Below are 21,214 nucleotides of genomic sequence, written 5' to 3' on the forward strand. Positions count from 1 at the left end.
GAATAAATAGATTTAGCATATTTCACTGTTGGTATTTCTGAAAAATAGATTTTATGAAGTTACTCTTGTTCATTTGTTTCTGTTTACTTAGAATATTCATGATGGTTTGACTACATGTCAAATCCCAGTTTTAAAAGAATAACAGTGGCTTAATGCATTTTTTATGTAATTATTAATGAAAACTTAATCTAGAAGATGAAAATAAATGCTCCTCAATGTACAATTATTTTTCTTTGGCCTCAGACTGAGAGGTAAGGAGATAGACACAACTTTTACATCAACATCTACAATTATGCATTTCAGGAAAATGTGAAACACAAAATAGGGAAATATTGTAAGATTCCAAGAAACCTTGGCTATAGATGAAAACCCCCAGCGTTAAATTCTCTGGAAATGTTGTTCCAGGTTTATTTATCATCTTCAAGCTAAGTAACCTACCATCGGTGTGCCACTGCAGCCAAGAGAAATACTATCAATAACTCTGTGACTTGCTCATCCATGTCTGTCTGCTGAACAGTCTGCCCCCCGAGTCGCTGTGAGGGTGTATGGAGCGAGTAGACAGTTCTTAGAGTTTGGAGCGTGCAGTGCTGGGCTTCCAGCAGGTTCTCTGTAAGCCAAAGTAAAAGACCTGAGGTGAATTTTCAGCCCACATGCCTTTACTGTTCTGCAGAAACAGAGACTTTGCTCTGAGTAATGGGCCTTAACTTTTTTAGTCTAACTGTGTCTGTTTTTCTTCATTCCCTGTTAGCACAATTTGCTGTATCATGCTGTATTATCCACATACAGAGTGAAATATAATAATGCAGAGAAGTGTTAATTGTTCCAAACTGCATTGCTTTTGCTGCAGTGTTTTGCATTTCTGATGACGAATTACTACGGCTGTTTTCTCATGAGGGCCTTAATCCTGTTTTAAAATAAAATTAAAACAAAACAGTAAATGTTTGCTGTGTCAGTCACTTTCATGGTAGACAATTTATTTCTCTAATAGGTTTAACATGTTTCTCTCCTCTCTCCCTCTCCAGAGATTTACCTGTGTGTGGAAGATATGAGGTTTGCAGGCTCCTTGTGGATCGTTTGGTCTCTTCTGGTGGTAAGCTCTCATTTAGATTTCACAGTTTAACTCTGCAGAGTCCTCAAACGGCTTCTTACTCTATATCCTCTGCACATGTGCTGAGGATTCAGTTTCTATTAAAGGAAATAATGTGTTTTGGTCTAGTGGTTTCATTTATCAGCAAGAATCTTAAAATCTCATGATTGCTTTCTAGTAACTGTTAAGATTTGGGCTATTTAATTAGCTTAGCTCAGCTAGAGAAAGTAAAAGATGAATGACTGAGAGTTCCTTTGTTTCTTTGTTTAAGTGGTGTCTGAGTGTACTGGGTGCCATACTGAAACAAAATGAAAGAAATTCCTGTGATGTCATTGTGTTGTTGCACTAAGTTCATTTCTTTTCATATTGTGAACAGCGATTACATTTGGAAACGCCTAACTGCAGCCAATTAATCATTCATTCAATTAAATTCAATTCAGTTTATTTATTCTATTCGCTACACATGTTATCTCAAAGCAATTTACATAGACAGTTCAACCAGATCATATAGGCAGATTGGTTAAAAGTTTAAGACAGACTCTTACAGTTATCAAAGAGAAAGCAAAGATGTTTCTTTCTTCTGTCCTTGTTTTTAAATGCTCACCTTGTGTTTGAAAATTATCTTGTTTTATGCAGATAAATGTATATAAAATAGATAAATTATTTGGTAGATGAACCCTTACCTACTTACCTAATAGAATAATGTTTATCTATTTTTTTCTTTATTTAACTCAATTCTCATGTAAAAACTTTGATCTGTCTGTTGCAGCATAAGACTAATTAATCATTGCTTTTATACGATGAAGAGTTTTAAAATTGTGCAGTGTTCTGTTTTCGAGATTTTTTGTATATTTCCATCTTGTGATTTTTTTTTTTATATATATATATATCAAATATAAGGTGTACTAGAGGTGGGGACTTGAGTCACATGCCTTAAACTTCAGTCAGACTTAAGTCTTTAATTTTATGACTTGACTTGTTTAGGAAAAATTACCTTCGACTTGACTTGGAAAAATTACGTTGAAATTGTACACCGCTGACTGTGGAACTAAATTTGACTTGAACCATTATATTCGAGCAGTTCTGATATTCTACCAAAAGCCTAACTATTAAAACACATTCTTTTAAAAATGTGTGTCATTACTTCATTTCATCCATAATAACAAACACTGACAAAATTCTCTTTCCACACTCTGGAAATATGCTGGTATGAGCTGCAGCAAAGCCAATCAAATTAATCAGATTTAAAAAAAGAAAATTACAAATAAACTCCTTGGAGTTTCTTTTTTTCCAATTTAACTTCATGGTACGAAACAAAATGCAATTTCTAAAACATGCAAATAAAAGAATCAAAGATGGAGAACAAGCAACCAACTTTGTCCAACATTTGAATTTCCACAAAGAACAGTAGATGGTACTTTCCTTTTGCTATGCTAAGATAGCATGCTTTGGACAACTTTTTTCTTATGTGCAAATGTTCAGTTGCATTGGTTGTATCATATTTTGCGATAAATACAGAATTAAAAAGAGAACACATGATGAATTGACATGATGCCTCAATTAATCAATACATGGAAAAAAATAATGCAACTGTTTTTAACTGTGTTAAAGTAACTAAATATGGTTAAGTATACTAGATGCCAAAAACGATTGCATTATTTTTTTTCAGTTCTAGGGGCTCTTTAGGAACTGCATAATCAGCTATCTTGATTTGTCATGAAGTGAAACCAGCTTCCCGTGCAGGAGCACACTCCAACCAGAATTTTGCATATGAAGGCACAATGAAAATGGAAAAAAACATGTAGTAAAAGGTGGTCATTAAAGTCAGGGACAAAATAACCAAAGTATTTAGAGGGTGAAGCACAGTAAATGCTTTTTCCAAAACTGCAAAGTAGCTTGGAAATGGTAAGATATGAACAGAAGCCATCAGTCGACAGCATAATAGCTCAACACAACAGTTATAAACTAAATCTAAGGTTCTAGTTAATGGTTGTTGGCCTGTATGAAGGTAACAAATACTTTTTTGTTTTATAAAAACATTATCCAATTATGTTTAGCTTGAAAATAAGTTTGTGTTGCTTGATTAATTATGAATGTGTGTGTGATTATAGCCTACTGTATATCGAAGGCAACGTGAGGGTATGGGCTTTAAAAACTTGATACACAGCCTGATCATGCAGATATTAAAGACACAGCTTTAGTCACAACCAACATGACTGTGTCTGTTATTATTCCTCCTTAGTCTGTGGAAATTTCTGGGTTTTAACATTGATTTGCCTGTTGTAGCCGTGAAATAACTTTACAGACTTGATGTGGGAAAAAAAGTTTCATTGTTGTCTTTCCTTTAGTGTTTGCTTATCAGAAAAAAGGCCTCATTAAGTGCCTCAGGTAACACTCTGCTTCGCTCTGTAGCAGATAAAACGTTCCTGAGTTTGATAGAGATTTGTTTTGCTGGCTTACATTTCCACATTGGCAGAATGATCTTGCAGTTGGCATCACGTCAATTAGTATAAATACATCTCTGTCATGATCTTGGCACTGATGACTGGTTTATTCACCTGCCTAGCTCTGCCTTTATTATCCACCTGCTCCTGCCTATATTCAAGCCGCTTGCTCCCAGTCATCAGTGCTAGAATATTCAAGCCTTCGGTGAGAGTTGTCTAGCTTACCTGTTGTTGTTCTGATTGCCTGATCCTGACCAGTTCTGCCCTCCAACCTTTGAGCCTGCTTGTTCCTGTTTTGTTTGTCTTCGGACTCCTGCTGGTTTCTGCTTGTGGACTGAACCTGGATCTTTCTCTTGACTCGGCTTGGATTTTCCCTTGGTATCTCTTCGGACCTCTGGACTCCTGTTAACCTCTGCGACATCGGCTTGGACGTCATCTTCTGTAAACTCCTGCCTTCCTTTTACTGCTTGGGTCTGCTTGTCAGCCAGATCAGCAGTCTTCAGTATCCAAGTTGTGGAACTCCCTGGGCGGCATTCAACGTGTGCTGTTGTTAGCCATCTGGCTGGATTCTACTCCTTCTGGGCACAGACTGATGTCTAAAAAAAAAGATTCCAGCCTTTGACGCCCTTGCTGCTGAATTGGAGATCCTACGTACGATAATAAATGCTTTTGTGAATAACACTGATCTGTCTGATTCGAATTCTGGGTTATCAGTTCTGAGCCTTGTCACATTTCAACTTCAATAAAAAAAAGATAACCCACTTCAAAGGACTTGAAATTTGAGGTTATAGACCTGGGAGAGATACCTGTCTTGACTTTAAACTCAGCCCTGAGGACAAAGATTGAGACTTACTTGAGAAATGCTTGAGAAGACTGGTCCCGCCAGGTCATCTGAAGTACACCAATGACAATATTCTTTATTTATATATGAATCTCAGACCTGTCATCTTTTGCATTGGAAGAATACATTTTTTTATTTCTTAATTTAATTCAAAAAGCCGTTTTGTAATGACTCAAACAGAGGGACCCAGTATTCAAGGCAAGACAGACAGTGGGATAACTCAAAAAGCGTTTATTTAAAAACCGGATCTGCAGGATGATTCCAGCCGGTCGGCTGACAAGACATAACGGACGCTGCCAGATAGTTCCAGACACTAAAGCCTTGAAGGCTGCAGAACTGGCAGGAGGTCAGATCCAAGCAGATGAAGGAAGGCAGGATAACCCAGGTCGAAGTCAGAAGGTAGATCCAGGTTCAGTCCACAAGAAGAATCCGGCAGATGTCTGAGGACAGGTCAGGCAAACAGATCAGAACAGGGACAGGCAGGCTCAAAAGTCCAAAAGCAAAATATATCAGGACCAGGCAATCAGAACACCATAATTTACGCTCAAAAACTCTTACACCAAAGGCTTAAGAATAATCTGGCCCTGATGGCTGGGAGAAAAGCCATTTAAATAGAAGCAGGAGCAGGTGCATCAGATGAGCAGTGATGGAGAAATTTGACAGAGTTAGACAGGTGAATAAAATGAGCAATTGATCTAGCTCCTTGATTATGACAATTTTTTTCATTGTTTCACAAATAAACTTAAGTTTTGCTACTAGACCTCAACCAGTTTTTTTCAAAGATTTGGTGTCTTGTGCTAAATTTTACATTTTAAAGTTGAAATAATTTAAATTTTACATGTAGATTTTACACATAGATTAATGAGTTACTTTAACACAATTTAGCAAAAGAGGAAAATAACGATAATACTGTTAATTTTAGTAGGTAATCTTCTAATTAGACAAAATAAGAAGATAACAACAAGGTCCCCCTGACTCAAATCTAATTGGGAATCTATGGAGGAAGATACAAATGATATTGATGCTAAGTCAGCCTTCATAAGTCTTTGTCAATATTAGCGCTGGAAACGTGCAAAAAAACTGTCAGCAGTCACAACAAGCTGAGATCAGCCGAATGAAGGATATCCCTGTAATTTTCGAAGATATATAAATTTTTGTTTTTCGATTTTTGTTCAAATTTTAATGAAATATAATTATTGGGTTACACCATGTTTTTTTATCCAGCTTCAGGCTTTTTTTTTTTGTAAATGAATATTCAGATCTTGAGATCTATTAGCTAAGACTTCATCACAGCTATAGGGCCGAGTCATAATGTGCTCTCTTTGAGAAATGGCATTAATTAGCTTAATGGACCCTTTTCTAATCATCAGTCACACATCCCAGCTTAAAAACTGCAAATCACGTAGGGATAACTCTGCTGTGCTTTGTCATTAAAAAATTTAACAATTTACTTGATGGGTTCAGTGCAATCAGACATTGTAATATAGTCCTGATGGGTATCTATACTATTTAAATAATGAGGTGCAAAAGTGTATTGTATATGAATAAACAATGTGTCAGGTTTTATTAAGGAAAAAATATCCAAATTTGATGTTTTTACTTTATTAAAGCATCCCATATATTTTGACTGACATTATAGCTACATCCCAATAATTATAGTGTATGTGAAAAACGTCATACCATAAACAGATTATATCACACAAAGTAACACAAATATTTAAGGTTATTTGTATGGTGCACATTGATATGGATGATGCAAACTGATGCGCCTCAAAAAGAGGCTTGGCCACAAAAGGTCAATGATAAGAATACAGCTGTGACAGAACTCAATTTGCATGTTTTCTAAGCCGGAACAAGGCTTTGTTGGACCACTCTATAAGCCTGGAACTAATTCAGACATTTTGAATTGAGAAAGCCATCTGAATGGGAAGCAAAACATCTTCAATCTTGGAAAACAAAGTCAAGTGGTTTGTTTTTAACTTTTTTGGACTTATTTTTTTTTTTTTTAATGCTGTTTTCATTGGATCTAGGGGGATTAAGAGAAGAAATAAATGAAGAGGTTTCTGGAAATAAATTTTTTTCAAAGAAGACATTTTTTTCTGATATTGGTGGTGGCCTGGTGGTCGTATGTATGACGTCATTTACTTCAATGCTTGGAGTGACATCATATGTACGGCTGCTAAACTGCTACATGGGACATCATTCTTTTGACAGTCACTATATTTTTGCCTTTTTTTGTCTTTTGCAAGTTTTATGAGTCAGGAGAGGTAAGAACTTCACTCGGATTTTTCGAAGCCAAGCGGGCAAATGAAGCTATGCTCCTCAGTTGTGATAAGAGCTGGACACAATCCTAGCAAAGTATTTAAATTCTTCAAATAATTCATGATATGCAAATGCATAAGCCTGGCACTCAAAAAGGCTTAGATTTCACCCCTAGAAACATGAGCCTGAGATAAGTCACACCAATATAAGTACTTTATCCTTCAGTGAGCAGCATGATCGAATCAACGTTTCACACAACAAGCCTTTTCATTTTACTGCTACCTCCAAACACAAACAATAGGGCAGAGATATGATTCATCCAGGAGAAAATCAGCTGCTTAACTTCTTTTGTGTGATCCGAAACACATTTTAATGAGTCTCGCTTTTGGAGAGAGACTAGAATTTCAAATCAGATACAAGTTATGTACAGAACAGCTTTGCAGATGTTCAAGAACTTTCATGCTTATTTCTCCACTTTAAAAGGCCATCATATGTAAAGATGTTCATCATTATCTAAGCTTTTTTTCTTCCAAAATGAAATATTTTAAGATGTCAGTGCCATTGAAGATGACATTTACACTCTAGCTTGTCCCTGCCTGTGAAGGGAATGTAAATGAGAAAAGATCTCAATTGTATTTTTGTTTTTTTTCCTCTACAGCTCAGGGAGGAGGCAGGCGCTGAAACAATCTCAGGCAAATCACTCAGTTCTGGACCGAGCACTGTGACGGGACAGAGTGAGGAGGCGCTGAGCCAAGGTCAATACAGATGTGTTGAGCCGTCCGAAAGAGGTGCCCAAGAAAACAGAACTGGTGAGAGTCAAAAATCAAACCACTCGGAGACTGTGACAGATATATAGTGCTTTACAACATTATTCCTCGAATTGTTGGGAGATTTTGTCATATGACGGCCAAAAACGTCACTGCATTGACATATACCAGCGTTGACCACCAACAGATAACATGTTATGACATTTTTAGAAGAAGTCTGCCTTTGGAGAGAACCTCCTTAATGCACAATGTACAAGCAATAAAATTGAACCAAGGACATATTTCCTGCAAGACAACAATGAATTCAGCTGCAGCACTATGCAATCGCCTGTGCAGCTAAGCCAAAGTACCTCTACCACTACCATTTTCCACTAAGTTATAATTTTTTAATTCTTTCTTTTTTTGTCTTTTTTGTTATTTTTTGCCACTCCATGCATTTTGAATGTTGCACAACATAGATTAATTGTGATCTCATCTGACCAGAGGGCCTCCTTTAACATGTTGGTTCCCCGCCCCACATGGATTTGGAATGCAGAGAGCAGAGTTTAATGTTTATTTTATATATAAAAAATGGGATTTCTTTCTTTTTGCAAATTCTCTAATAAGGCAGAGTTTGTGGGGCATACTGTTAATAGCTGTGCTGTCATCAGATTCCACCATCTGAGTTGTGGATCTCTTTAGTGGTTCCTCTAGAGTTACCATGGGCCTCTTGGCTGCTTACTTGATTAATGCTCTCCTTACGTAGCCTGTCAGTTTTGGTGGACAGACATGTCTTAGTAGATTTGCTGTTGTGCCATAGGCTAGTATTTCTATTTTCAAATAATGATTTGAACAGCACCCTGTTAGACGTCCAAAAAATTGGGACATAGTTTTATTACAGATCTCTGCTTTGCTCCAATGCGTTATTGCTGAGTAGTCTGCTGTGTCCCTTTATCTTCATGATGCAGTTTCTCTGCTGATTTTTTCCTTCTTTATCATGGTGTTGCATTACTTGCAGCTGGTCTGTCACATGAAATGCAATAAAGAACATGAACGCATATGATTTTTGATGTGCAACTGAAATTCTTCATCAAGGCAAAGCGATAGTATGGCATTTTATAAGAATGCTTGTGGTGAGGTCAGCATAAATGCACAAAGCACAAATGATCTGAAAAGTCTTTTTGGGTTTCAAAGTTTTTATTTATCTATTTTTATTTTTTTGCTTTTGTTTAGTACATTTTTTTGTCAGGACAAACAACCCAAAAAGCACAGGCATTGTATGTGATTGTAATTATACTCATTATTGTGCTCTCAAGGTCTATTCTGCAGCCCAATGTGGGATGGTTTTCTTTGCTGGAACGAGACACCAGCTGGGGAATCCGTAACGCAGAAGTGTCCAGATCACCCTGACCTCAGTGCAACCGGTAAGATAGCTTAGCGCTTTTCTCACCAGAGCAAAACAACCAGCTGACTGGAATGACACCAGCTGGATATTAGTATTTGTTGAACTATATATGTATGCTTTTTTAATGTAATGATCCAGTGTGTGTGTATATAAAGCAGTTATAGATAGAAATCATTAGATTTTAAGTTTGCACTGTAATTTTTTATTTTTTTTTTACAGTGCTAATTCATTCTATCATATCTGACTTTACATCTGCCTTCAATGGTTTTAGACTCGCTAATACTGTAATATTTAATTATTCCTCGAAATAAAATGATGGTTACACCCCATCTGTTCTTCTACACACCAGCAGGTATTTTTTCCACTTTCTGAAAAAGGACAGTTTTAATTCATCATACAAGCAGCTACAGCAAAATGTAATTATTTCAGTGACTCAAATTGGCCTTGAGTCAAAAACACTATTAATGAATGTTTGTTTAATCATTTTCTTACACGTCTAAGTTTATGCCTTTGGCAAATGCTTTTATCTATAGTGACCAACAAATGTGAATATAACCGTTCAGTTCATTTAAGCCACTTGGGTTTTTTTCAGAGGTGATGGCAGTGCAGGAATAGAGCATTGATGCTCAATATAACAGATTTCCTTTCTAATGTGATACAAAGTAAAATACAGGCTATTTTGCCCCAATAACCCAAACGCGTCTGGTTCATCTAAACAAAAGTGCTGCTGGCCTTTACAAGGTGTCAATAACTGCATTTTAAAAACGCGACTAATGACTCCCCCGGAGACATCTGCCTTGTCCTTGGAGCAGCACCTGACATTGTCCTCTGCTCTTCTTTCCTTTTCATCGTAATGTCTTGTCTTGGATTCTGTGTTGTCGTTTTCACAACCCCTTACCGTTTTTCACAAATGCTGCAGCTTAGCTGTCTGTGGAGCTGTAAAAGTCCCTCACATTAGACTGTTTATATTCTGCCTTTGTGCATGTGTCGTGCTTCATGCTGCTCTTTTACATTAAACACTTACCCACGTGGAAGGAAAAATACTTCCCATCAACAGGAGAATTTAGCAAAGGTCTCAGTCTTTAGTTTCTTTTTGGTGTTTTCCTGCTGATGAAAAAACACTACCTAAAATGAACAAAGCATCAAAAGTATCTAAGTTTTGATGTGAAAATCCATTCTAAAGCATTAAAATCTGATATTGGAGGTACTGACATTTACATTTTAGTACTGCAGTACAACGGGAAGAACAGGGTAAGTCAGGGTAGGGCCGCTATTCTACAGGTTCGTAATATTTCTTGCTTTCTTCACAGCTGAGTCTGATTATTGCAGTTCAGTAAAAGCATGCTGATCAGCTACCAAAGGAAATAAGCTGAAGCAGGGAAATGTGCAGTGCAGCGGGGCTTCAGGACTGACCTTGGACAGGCATGGAGGTGGTAGGGTAGGAGATGCTGTCCTCAGAGCTGGCTCTTCTAGAGGGTCTTTAAACTAGAGATGGACACCACTGTTCTGGTATAGCTCTGTAACTCACCGTGTTACTTAAGCTTGATTTGAGAAAATAATTACTCAGATTACTTAATTACATAATGCTGTAATTGACTATTACCTAATGCAGACTGGTGATTGTTTATGCTGACTTTGGACAACCCTTGTTTGAGAATGCAATCTAAGCAAAATACTTCAGGCTGAACTATTGTGTCATTTCTTGCAGCTGTTTTGCCAAAGTCAACATAAAAGTAAACTTGTCCTTTTACTTGTCCTGGGGCGACAGTGGCATCTGTGGCACCAATGTATGGCAGCCTCGCTTCTGTCAGTGAGCCCCAGGGCAGCTGTGGCTTCAATGTAGCTTGCCACCATCAGTGTGTGAGTGTGTTCATGAATGGGTGAATGACTGTATGTAGTGTAAAGCGCTTTGGTCAAGTCTCCTGGCTTGGAAAAAAAAAAGCGCTATATAAGTACAGGCCATTTACCATTCCTTGGTTGATGGTGGGCTTAGAGTGGATACCTGATTTTAAGCAAATTGGGAAAGCAAAGAACCTTTTGAATAACTTTCATGTCATTGTAATATTTAAGCAATTTATAATTGCTTGAGCCCTAACACAAAGTTGTTTGCATAAAACATTCACACCTGCTGCTTAAACCTTAACACTCAAACCCTTCCTCCAAATCCTTCCTCTTGGTCAGATTCATGAAATAAAGCTATTCATTATTGCACAGCTTCAAACTGACTGTTTTATTTTAAGTATTGTAGATTTAATTAATATTTACAAGTTCTTGAGTTGCTGTAGGGCCTTTGGCATTTTTGACGTAACTTAGTCTTCTCCTTCAACATTGCACAAAGTTGGAGAGAGATGCTTGGCAGGGATGGAATCAGGACTGGTTCATTTCAGACCAAGACCCAGGCCCATTGTTAAGAAATTTGGCAAAATATTTCAGGACAATATTTTTTTGTACACCACAAAAAATAAATAAATAAAAAATGCAACAATGTTTAACTGATCTAACAAAGTTACTGTTTGTTTTAAAGTAATAATTGGTATAATAAATAAAGTGAATAAATGCAGCCACACATACGTTTATATTCTCTAAACTTAATTAATTTTACAATGTGCAATAGTTATAGGATGGTTTAAGAAAACATTAAGAGTAATCAATCTTTCATACCTTTAGAAATATTAACTCCCATAGAGTGTGTTAAAAAGTGTAATTTTAAATAAGTGGTTCTATATTTATGCATGTTCATAAACTCTAAAAGAAATAGTCATTGTCAATATTACTGATAAATTATATCTGATTTACAGGATCTTGATTGAGGGACCATGATCACTTGGAATAGGTTGATAGTATGACTGGTAAAATATGATATGTTCATTTGGCCATATGTTTCAGATCATTTTCAGAAATATCAATTCAAACCCCTTCTAAGTTTAAAAGGAGAGTATAACAGTTTTAAAATGTAATGATGTCTCAAATGAGTCAAAACACCTTGCAAACCTTCTAGTGCCTTTGGAAGCAAAAGATGCCCCTAATAGCGTTGATTGATGATGTACATGAGCTGGTTAAGGATAACTTAATTCTGTTCATGCTGGGGTTCTGGTGAGACAAGGTGACTCCAAAGTTTCTTTTTACCTTTTGCGCCTTATTCTCTAAAGTTTGTTAGGGGAAAAAAATATTACATTGATCAAGCACTGGTACAAGAAAGTAGGCAGTGTCACAGATTGGTGTTTAAAGCATTTTTCAGCAATTATTATGCTTAAACTAAACTAAAGCTTGGGGAAATACATTAAAGTTCTTAAAAGATTAAAATATGTGACATTTTTTGTTACAGAAAAGGTGTTTAAACAAAGTTATGTCTAATACTTGTTAATATAATATTATTTGTTTAACGTTTTTAATTATAAAACGTCGTTTTAATCTAACAAAAGAGCCCAACGAGGATGCCTTTCCCATTTTACTGACACTTGTTTAAACCTTAAAAAGTGAGCCATAGCTTAATAAAAGTGTCGCACAGCACACTAATGCAGCACAGGTGATTTTGTTAAATATCTATTATGTAAAAAAAAAAAAATAGGGTTCTTTTATTGTATGATATACAACCAGTTTAAACTATCATTTTTTTTTTTTCATAATATGAGAAGAATGTATGCCTTATAATAAGTTACAGCTTTTTGGAAGTGCAAGCTTGGCTTCAAACATAAAAACAAAACAAAACAAAACAAGGAATTTACAGGCGCTCTTTGTTCTGCACTTTCCCATCAAACTGTTTAAATGTCCAGTATAAAAGATCTGCTCATCAGATAAAAGGTAAATCATTATCAAATCAGTCAGGCTGAATAAAGACGGGCATTTATTTAAAGTGAAATAGACCGTGGAGTTTGATTATGTAAGGAAGGTTAATATTTGATTTGCAGGACAGCCGGTTTCCACAGAATGTGCCATTTATACATTGTGGATAAATCAAGGCTCAGTGGTGTCTAGCTGAAGAGATCCAGAGTCAGGTCATGTCATGATTTAGGAGATGCAATATGACGAGAAGAGGGGAGGTGAGGCAGAGGACAGAGAGATGAATGAGGAGTAGGTGGAGGGAAAAAGAGAAGAGGAATAAAGGCAGGAAAGCTGGAGCCAGAGAGATGGATGGGGAGAGAGAATATGAATGAGGGAGCCGATTGGTTGTTTTTGTACGAGCTGGCTCATGAGGGATCCTCCACAAAATGCCTGCGACTCTAAGAGTCCCCCTATGGCTCTTTGAAAGCTCGTACTACTGAGCTGATGCCTAAGGGGGGGATTGCACAGTTGGATGTATTTTATGAAGAGTTGATGAGCTGTCAGCAAGGAGTAGGCTGTTGTTGCTGCTGCTGTCAGGAACAATGTGATCTCATTCTTGTAGCCCCCGTCACACATTTTGGTACATTTCTTTTTTTTTTTTTTAAGTCTCACATTTGAGAATTTGCCAAAAATAACTCCAAAGGTGGAAAGCATTTTTACTTGATGCTATGTGCCAAGGTGAAGTAATCGTAGTTATTGTGGGGTGCCAAGATTAACTGTTAGAATAATGCCAACATGCTACTGGCGAAAAATAACAGAGTCAGGCATCCAAAGCATACAAAGATTCTCCACTAAATCTCTTAGTAAAACAAAAACAATGTGTCTGCATATGAATCGCTTGAGACAGTCATTGTGATAACTCTTTTTTTTTTTTTTTTCGTCTGCAGAAAAAGTGACCAAATATTGTGACAAATCAGGGAACTGGGTCCAGAATGGCTCCACTTGTCAAACAGCTTTAAATGGGAAAACTGAGGTAATTATTTATTGGATTTGTGCCTAAAGGTAATAGAAAGTTGAGGCAGCTTGTGTCACTTTACATGTAAACAAATCAGCTGGTTGTCGTTTTTGCTTCCAAAAGGAAATTCATTTTTTAAAGGATGCGGCAGGAGAGCAAACCACAGAATCCGTGTGGATCAGAACAGAAAAAATTATTATTGAAAATGAAAAGAAATGCCTAGAGAAAATGAAGAATGATCCGCCTTATAATAAATCAGGTACTGACAGAGTTTATTAATTATTTTCTCATCCTAAAACTTCAAGATTTTTTAACATATATTTATTATTTTTATGAAGGTGGTGTGACAGGACTGCATTGCGCTAGAAACTGGGATGGTTGGCTGTGCTGGGACGATACTCCAGCAGGAAACTATGCCTCCCAGAACTGTCCTGAGTACTTGGTAAATTTTGACCACACAGGTAAGAGGGAAAGCTCATTAAGTTTTTTTTTTTGTTTTTTTTTTAAATATAAAACAAAAAACTTTAAATTACTCAAATTTGTTCCACAGAAAAGGCAACAAAGTACTGTGGAGCAGATGGACAGTGGTTTCGCCATCCGGCAAACAATCAAATCTGGTCCAACTACACACTCTGTGTGAAAACCAGTGACATTAGTCTGTGGGTAAGGTATAAGACCAAGAGATGCACTGATCACTGCTTTTGTAAAGCATTATCCTGCTGATACTAGATTTAGTTTATTCCAATTTTTCTTTTAGACGTATCATTTTATTTGACATAACCTTCAGAATGTATTTATACAGCCCTCCTTCTATGACCAATCACTATTTGTGTATGTTAATTGGAATACAGCAGTAGTCTCTGTGAAATAAAAACATATAAACAACATATTATAGGGTTGACAGTTCAAACGGTCTTCAGCAACTTAGGTAATTACTGTAATTAGATATGACCAAAGAGCTTTGTGTATATATTTACATAAACAATTAATTTAAATGAAAAACTTCTAAATACATCATGTTGCACAGCCTATAGAGGATTATAGCTCAAATGAACCTAGCTACTTTCCAGCTTCCCATTAACCAAATGAAAGGCTTGCTTTCTTTTGCTGTCTTTTGCTTTACAGCAAGAATTACTTAGACTTAGACTTCAACAAAAATGATTGTCATTTTGTATATAGAGAGTGTATACAAAACAACATTACGTTGCTTACAACTTACAACAGTGAAATGAGCATAACCATTTGAAGTGCAGCAATGATCGTCATGTAAACATAATAGGAGAAAAGGAAAACCATGGAACAATAATGGTGCAAAAGGGCATTATTATGCAAAGTTTAAGTGCAATGCAAAAATAAATATGGTGCAAAATGCAGTAAAACATTGAGTTAGGTCTTATTTAAAAGTATTATAAAAGTTTCAGCCAAGTTGGGGGTGCAAAATTATGTTGCAAGTGTGATGCATTTAACAGTCTCAGAGTCACTTTTAGGCATGTCTCAATGTGCAGCTCCAAATATTTTCTTTTAAACCAGAATTTTTGTGTCATTTGACTTCACTTTAAGCACTTAACTCATTTAAAAAATAGTAAACCTCCAGCCTTAATCTTTTTAAACCTCTGACCAGTTGGTTATAGCCTGACGTAGTTCTACTCAATTCTAGTCAGAATATGAGTCTGATACTGCTCCATAGAGCTGTGATTATGGGGCGTGTTTTGAATGAACCAGGGAAAAAAATGCCTCTGCACTCAATTGGACAGACGTACAACCAATAAGAGCAACGGAGTGCGTGACGTATGTTAAGCAACGCATAGTTGTTGTCAACAAAAATCAAAGCGTGCAGTTTCACGCCTAGAATAAGAAGATGAGCCTTGATCGCGTTTCTCTGTTCCTCTTTTAAAATTAATTTGCTGTCGATATCTTCTAGCACTGACCTAATAGCAGAATCTACTCACCTCAACTCTCCGGCGGCAGCCATTGTTGCTATCACCCAAGCGCGCTTTGGTCACGTAGTTGATTACGTTACTGTTGATCATCTGTCCATCATCGTATAAAGCCCGCCCTGACAATTTGATTGGATCGCCTGACAGTGGGCGACAATACTCGCGCTACTATGGAGCAGAGCCAGACCGAACTTCCCGACCTCAAACCTTGTGGGCGGGACTAAGTTCGGAATGGCACCCAGGCTAAGTTGGTTATGGGTCCAGCCACAAATTGGATGAGTTCATTTAGTGGATAATTTCATATTTTATATATTTTTCAACTAATAAAAACAATTATCCATTGATAAAACATGTTACAAAAATCCCTGTTAATCGCATGTACAGTAGCAACACATCCGGTGTGTCTTGAGTCTTTGATCAGTGCTGAGTCCATATTGCAAATATAGAATATAAATGTTCTAATGTTGATACAGGTTATGTTTTTAATCTATGTTGTTGTGGAGTGTATTTTTAACAAAAAACAGTGCAGAAATATAAATGGTTTGTATGAAATGCATTCATTGACTCAGATCATGCCTTTAAGGAAACCAGTAAAATTGTGTGAGCCTGCTACTTTTCATGGTCTGAGTTGTATAAACGATGAAGTGTCTTCCAATTTGTCATGCATGGCCACCTTTGAGCACTGAAGAAACTCTTACACTATATGAAAGCCGCACATAAGTAATGTGTTCATAGAATCATTCATTTCCACTCTACACATTTATTATGGATGTAAAAAGGAGATGCAATGCACACTAAAAGTCCTGTGTTACATTTTTAGAAAGCTTAGTTTCAGGATGGCTAAGCTCTCAGCAATCATATTGCATTGAAGGTCTACACTTGGTAATTGGAAGGGACATACTCATTAAAGGAAGATTTCCATGGAAATTGCATTGTTTGAAAGTCTTTTAAAAATCTAATTTTTTCACTGACCCAGCACATTTATAAAAAAACCCGCAAATCTCCCTTCTATTAAAAACACGTACCAATCAGTGATCTCCAATTACACTAATAATTTGTTTTCTGCCATTAAATCTAAATTAGAAAGTGAAGCAACTCTTGTTGTCTAAGAAACAAACCTTAAAAGAAGCATCAAAGTACGATTTGAGTAAATTTTTCTTCTAAGCATAAAATCTGCATCTTTATGAACAATTTGCATGTTTACTTTATTCAACAAGACTTGTTAGAACCAGAAAAAGCTTCATTGGTTTCATGATAAACATACAGTTGGCATTAGAACAAAGGGAAATGTATAATCTGGAAAAAGAAATGCCTTTAATTCTTTTTTTAATTCTCAAAACTGCAGAAAATTTTGCAACCTTTTGCAGAGGAAGAGCACCATGTCAGAAATTAGAAGCAAGAAATATCAACAACATGTAAATATATTTCAATACTATTAATATGTGCAGAGATATCTATTCTTTATAATGGGAAATGTTCAGTGGTGGAAACAGGCCTTATTAATGTTGCTCTAGACAGGAAGAAACTGTTTTTGTGGCGGAAGATTTTGGCCCCGATGGACCGATATTTTCTGCTAGGTGGCTGAGTCTTAAACCGTTTGTCCATTTTTCTCTGCTCCCCTCTGAGTCCTGGAGGTGTACAGTTCCTTAAGATAAATACACTTAGAGCCAATCATCCTATCCTACCTGCCATTTAAATTTCTTCCAGCCAGAGAATAAAGATTTGTCTGATCACTCAACCAATTTCCTGTAGCAGCATAAAAAGAGACATGATAAAAACAAAAGTTATTATAATCATAAAATATAAAGAAAATTTAGCAAAATCCCTTTAAAGACTAAGAATCCCATATCGCAGCTTTATTTTTTTGTTTTCATATGTATATTTCACAAATTTTGGCTGAATTTTAAAAACTTAAAATATCTAAAATTTAAACCTAGTTTGATGTGTTTAAATATAGTGATTTTAATGCTTTCTCCCATTCAAAGGTTTACATTGTTTCAAATAAGGCACAAATTCTCCCATTCATTTTATTTACAGCACTACTACAAATTTCATAATGCCAGTGTTTTAAATTGTCTTAATCCAATGCAGGTCAAAGTTATAGGCTATGTTACATTTCTATCTATACATAATCATACATTTTAGAATCTATCTAAAAAAAAAAAAAAAATGGCCCTAAAATTTACACAGCAAACTCCATTACTATAAACTCTGTTAGCCAACTTTAATGTATTCTTCAGTTTTCTTACTATCTGTGAACTGTCCAAACAAAGAACACCAGATCTCTATTGAATGTGCTTCAGATAAATAAGCAAAATTATATTTATTTGAATAGAATAGAATAGAATAGAATAGAATAGAATAGAATAGAATAGAATAGAACAGAATAGAACAGAATAGAATAGAATAGGAAATCCCTTCATTTTCCCACTATGGGGAAATTCTGATTCACTGGGGAGAAACTGGCAGAATTTTACCCATTTTATGTCTTTATTTGGAGCGTCAGTTCTGCTCCATGACAAAAACAGCCCCTGGCAGTGGGCTATATTACCCATATCAAAACCATAGTTTAGTCATAACTGGATAGTAAAGCTTGGTACAGTATAGCTTGATAGCTGTAACTGAATCTGATCCTCCTTCAAATGAGTAAAATTTTAGAAGGATATTGTTTTGTTAAATTAACACCATGCTGGTTAATTTAGTTGCTTGTGACCCTGTTTTTGTCCCTTTTGTTGATGATATTTTCCTCAAATTTAGGCAACTGCACAGTTTTCCAGAGACCCTGAGGTTGAGCTCATCACTGAGGCCACCGAAAGCCCAGAGGTCCAGCATAAAGATCGGGAAATTGAGCGCAAAAAGATTCTTGACAATCAATACAAATGTTTTGAGAAAATGAACCGAGATCCCCCTTACAACAAATCAGGTAGAAAATATCCACTGACAGCTAGTTTTTTTAAACTTCTTCTTGTTCTCTGTGAATCTGGAGAGTAATTGTTTGGTCGATGCAACAGGTTTGTACTGTAGTCGGAACTGGGATGGCTGGTTATGCTGGGAGGATACGCCTGCTGGAACGTACACGTCCCAAAACTGTCCCAACTATTTTGATGACTTTGACCCCACAGGTGTGGCACAACACCAGAGTCCGTTTCTAAACGTCTGCTTTTTTGATCGAACTGATTTTTTTGCTGAACTTGCTTTCAGAGAAAGCAACAAAGTACTGTGGGGAGGACGGGCAGTGGTTTCGCCACCCAGATACCAACAGGACCTGGTCCAACTACACACTCTGCAATGAAAACACAAAGGCAAAGCTAAAGGTGATTTATGGGATAGCTGTTATAAATCTGCTGTATGGAGTTAACGTCGGGAATTTGTTTTTCGTGTTCTGTGGAGTCAATTTAAGTGCGGGTAGATGGAAAGAAATTACACTTTTTATAGCACACATAGTTGCTAAGATGCATCACTCTGTTAAACTGATGTGACACCATTACAGCGGTGTTTTACTGGAGAACAAAGATTAAAATACAAATTGGTTTAAATCTCCAGATTACCTGTTTGTAATCAGTTGCTTCCTTATCTCATATACAGGGCAGTCAGGCGAGGAAGGTTCTGTTTAACTGGGCAAACAAAGTTTATGTTTATTGAAACTAAACAATCAAAATTTTCACAACTCTCTGTCCTTTGGGCTGTAAAGACAGAAGCTCCTGGCTAAAAGCCCAGTGCAGGCACTGCCGTGATGAAAAAGAGGACAGTTAAGTCTTTTTTATCAGGAGCAGCACCTGGCTGCAGCGACACACTGTAAACAACATATCTCCTATAAAGCTGGACTTAGATGATGCCTAGCTCTGTACAATTATTGCACAACGTATTGTACATAGCAATACTTTTAGTGTTTTTCCAAACATGTGCATTTGGAGACAAAGCTCCAACAGACCACATATGCAGATGCACATTTCTAGGATAATATGAAAGATATAAAGTCCACCTTCAATGATTGAGAAAACATTTATTACACAAACTGAAATTCAAAATACTTGTGCAATAACAAATGTGCACATAAGGATTGAGTTAAAAAGTATATTTAGAACAATAGAACTAAAAGAGGAATGTGCGCAGAGGTTATAGGGAATCTAAAAAATAAGGTAAGTCTGACCAATCAAAGAGGAGGTACACTCTAAGAATTGATTGGTTGGGGGAAAAAACATTCTAGTTTTGGTTAGATTTACCAATATATTGGTAAGAAACTGACCAAGCCATTAATTTTGAATCAACCAATTTATTTGGTTAACTTATGGCTAATTTACGAATCTATAGAACAATTACAGTGTTGTAAACATAGAGCATGCAAATCTTGGCTTTAAAACTGGTTGTGGCATTATTAGTAAGAATTAATAAATTTCAAAAATCATTAGTTAGGACAATGATGTTGGATGCAGGAGTGTGCCTCACAACCACAGGGTTGGTGGTTCAAGCACTGGTCCTGGCTTTCAATGTTGTTACACTAATTAACCAATATTTTGGTCAAAGTGAACAATTTGTACTGGTTTTCCATTTTACCAATATAAATTAATTTAAAACACTACCTAATTAGATTGGTTGTGTTAACCAAATGATTGGTTAGACATATAACTACCAACCCGATTGTTAAAATGCAATAATTTATTGGGTTGTATTGACCAATCTGTTTTTAGGGTGCAAATTGAATTAAAACATAAAAACATAAAAGATGTTAACTCAGACAATTATACATGTATTTGAAATTAGAAAATTAAAATGTAAAGGAAAAAAATAAGAGATGTGAGGATAAAAGTGTAATTAGCTTCATCCTGTAAAATTTTTTATATTCCATAAAATGGAAAGGCTAATTATTAAATACAAACTAGTTCAGCTCGTATGAAGTTTTATTCAATACTAATCTGTCCTGATTCAACTGAAAGCAATGCAATTTTGCAGCCAATTATTTTGCATTCTTATGATATATATATATTTTCAAAATATTATTTTGTGATCCATTCTGATAATGTATTGATAAAATTAAAATCAGTTCAAATCCGTCTTCCTCTAATAAAGCCCATTCAATTCAATTCAATTTTGCATACTGACCAAGCATGCAATGACATCAGAGAAGGAGCCCTTTCTTTCAACAGGAAGGAAACACAGGAACCCTGGTTATTTGGGTTCATCTGCTAAAAGTAGCTGGAAAGGACACATCTAAACACAGAAGCACTGGTCCATACAGAACATTTGATTAAAAGATACTAAACAAAGCTCAACAAAGCTAGTAATCTAGCTTAATAATGATTGGCATTGTTAACTGTAGCTGTATGGATATGTATATGGAATTACATGCTTATTACTGTCTTTACTGAAAAACCTACTTAGATGCACTCTATGTTTTGCTTAGATGCAATAATTAGTAGAATGCAATAATTAGTAGAATACTGTGAATGCAAATCCTATGTACAGACTAATCTGTGCATGTTAATTCACAGTGACTCTTAGGCTAAAACTCATAAAAATTGGTGAGGACGTTATGGTTAAAGAAAAGAAAGAAAAATATCATCATAGTAATTATCAACAACTTGTCAACATTCAGTAACAGCTTGTTTTTTTAATCTATTTAATGCTCTTCCTAATAATTACTTTTATCTGGGTTAAAATTGTTTTTAATTTATGAAAATATTAATAATAACTGAGATTGAATAAAGATTTTTATCC

At 36.0% G+C, this 21,214-nt stretch overlaps 1 protein-coding gene across 3 annotated transcripts in view; it reads left to right on the forward strand.

The window, feature by feature from the left end:
- Positions 1–21,214, forward strand: part of calcr (calcitonin receptor) — a 96,118-nt gene that overhangs the window by 49,374 nt on the left and 25,530 nt on the right. For all 3 annotated transcript variants that reach the window (XM_015376451.1, XM_015376452.1, XM_015376453.1), the window contains 10 exons: positions 1,023–1,090; positions 7,293–7,443; positions 8,697–8,804; positions 13,495–13,580; positions 13,686–13,821; positions 13,901–14,023; positions 14,113–14,225; positions 18,257–18,422; positions 18,511–18,621; positions 18,701–18,813. In XM_015376451.1, coding sequence (XP_015231937.1) covers positions 1,046–1,090; positions 7,293–7,443; positions 8,697–8,804; positions 13,495–13,580; positions 13,686–13,821; positions 13,901–14,023; positions 14,113–14,225; positions 18,257–18,422; positions 18,511–18,621; positions 18,701–18,813 — 1,152 coding nt within the window. In that variant the 5' untranslated portion in view covers positions 1,023–1,045. The remainder of the gene's footprint in view (positions 1–1,022; positions 1,091–7,292; positions 7,444–8,696; positions 8,805–13,494; positions 13,581–13,685; positions 13,822–13,900; positions 14,024–14,112; positions 14,226–18,256; positions 18,423–18,510; positions 18,622–18,700; positions 18,814–21,214) is intronic.

This window comes from Cyprinodon variegatus, unplaced genomic scaffold (genome assembly GCF_000732505.1).
Source record: "Cyprinodon variegatus isolate N-32 unplaced genomic scaffold, C_variegatus-1.0 Scaffold135, whole genome shotgun sequence".
NCBI lineage: Eukaryota > Metazoa > Chordata > Actinopteri > Cyprinodontiformes > Cyprinodontidae > Cyprinodon > Cyprinodon variegatus.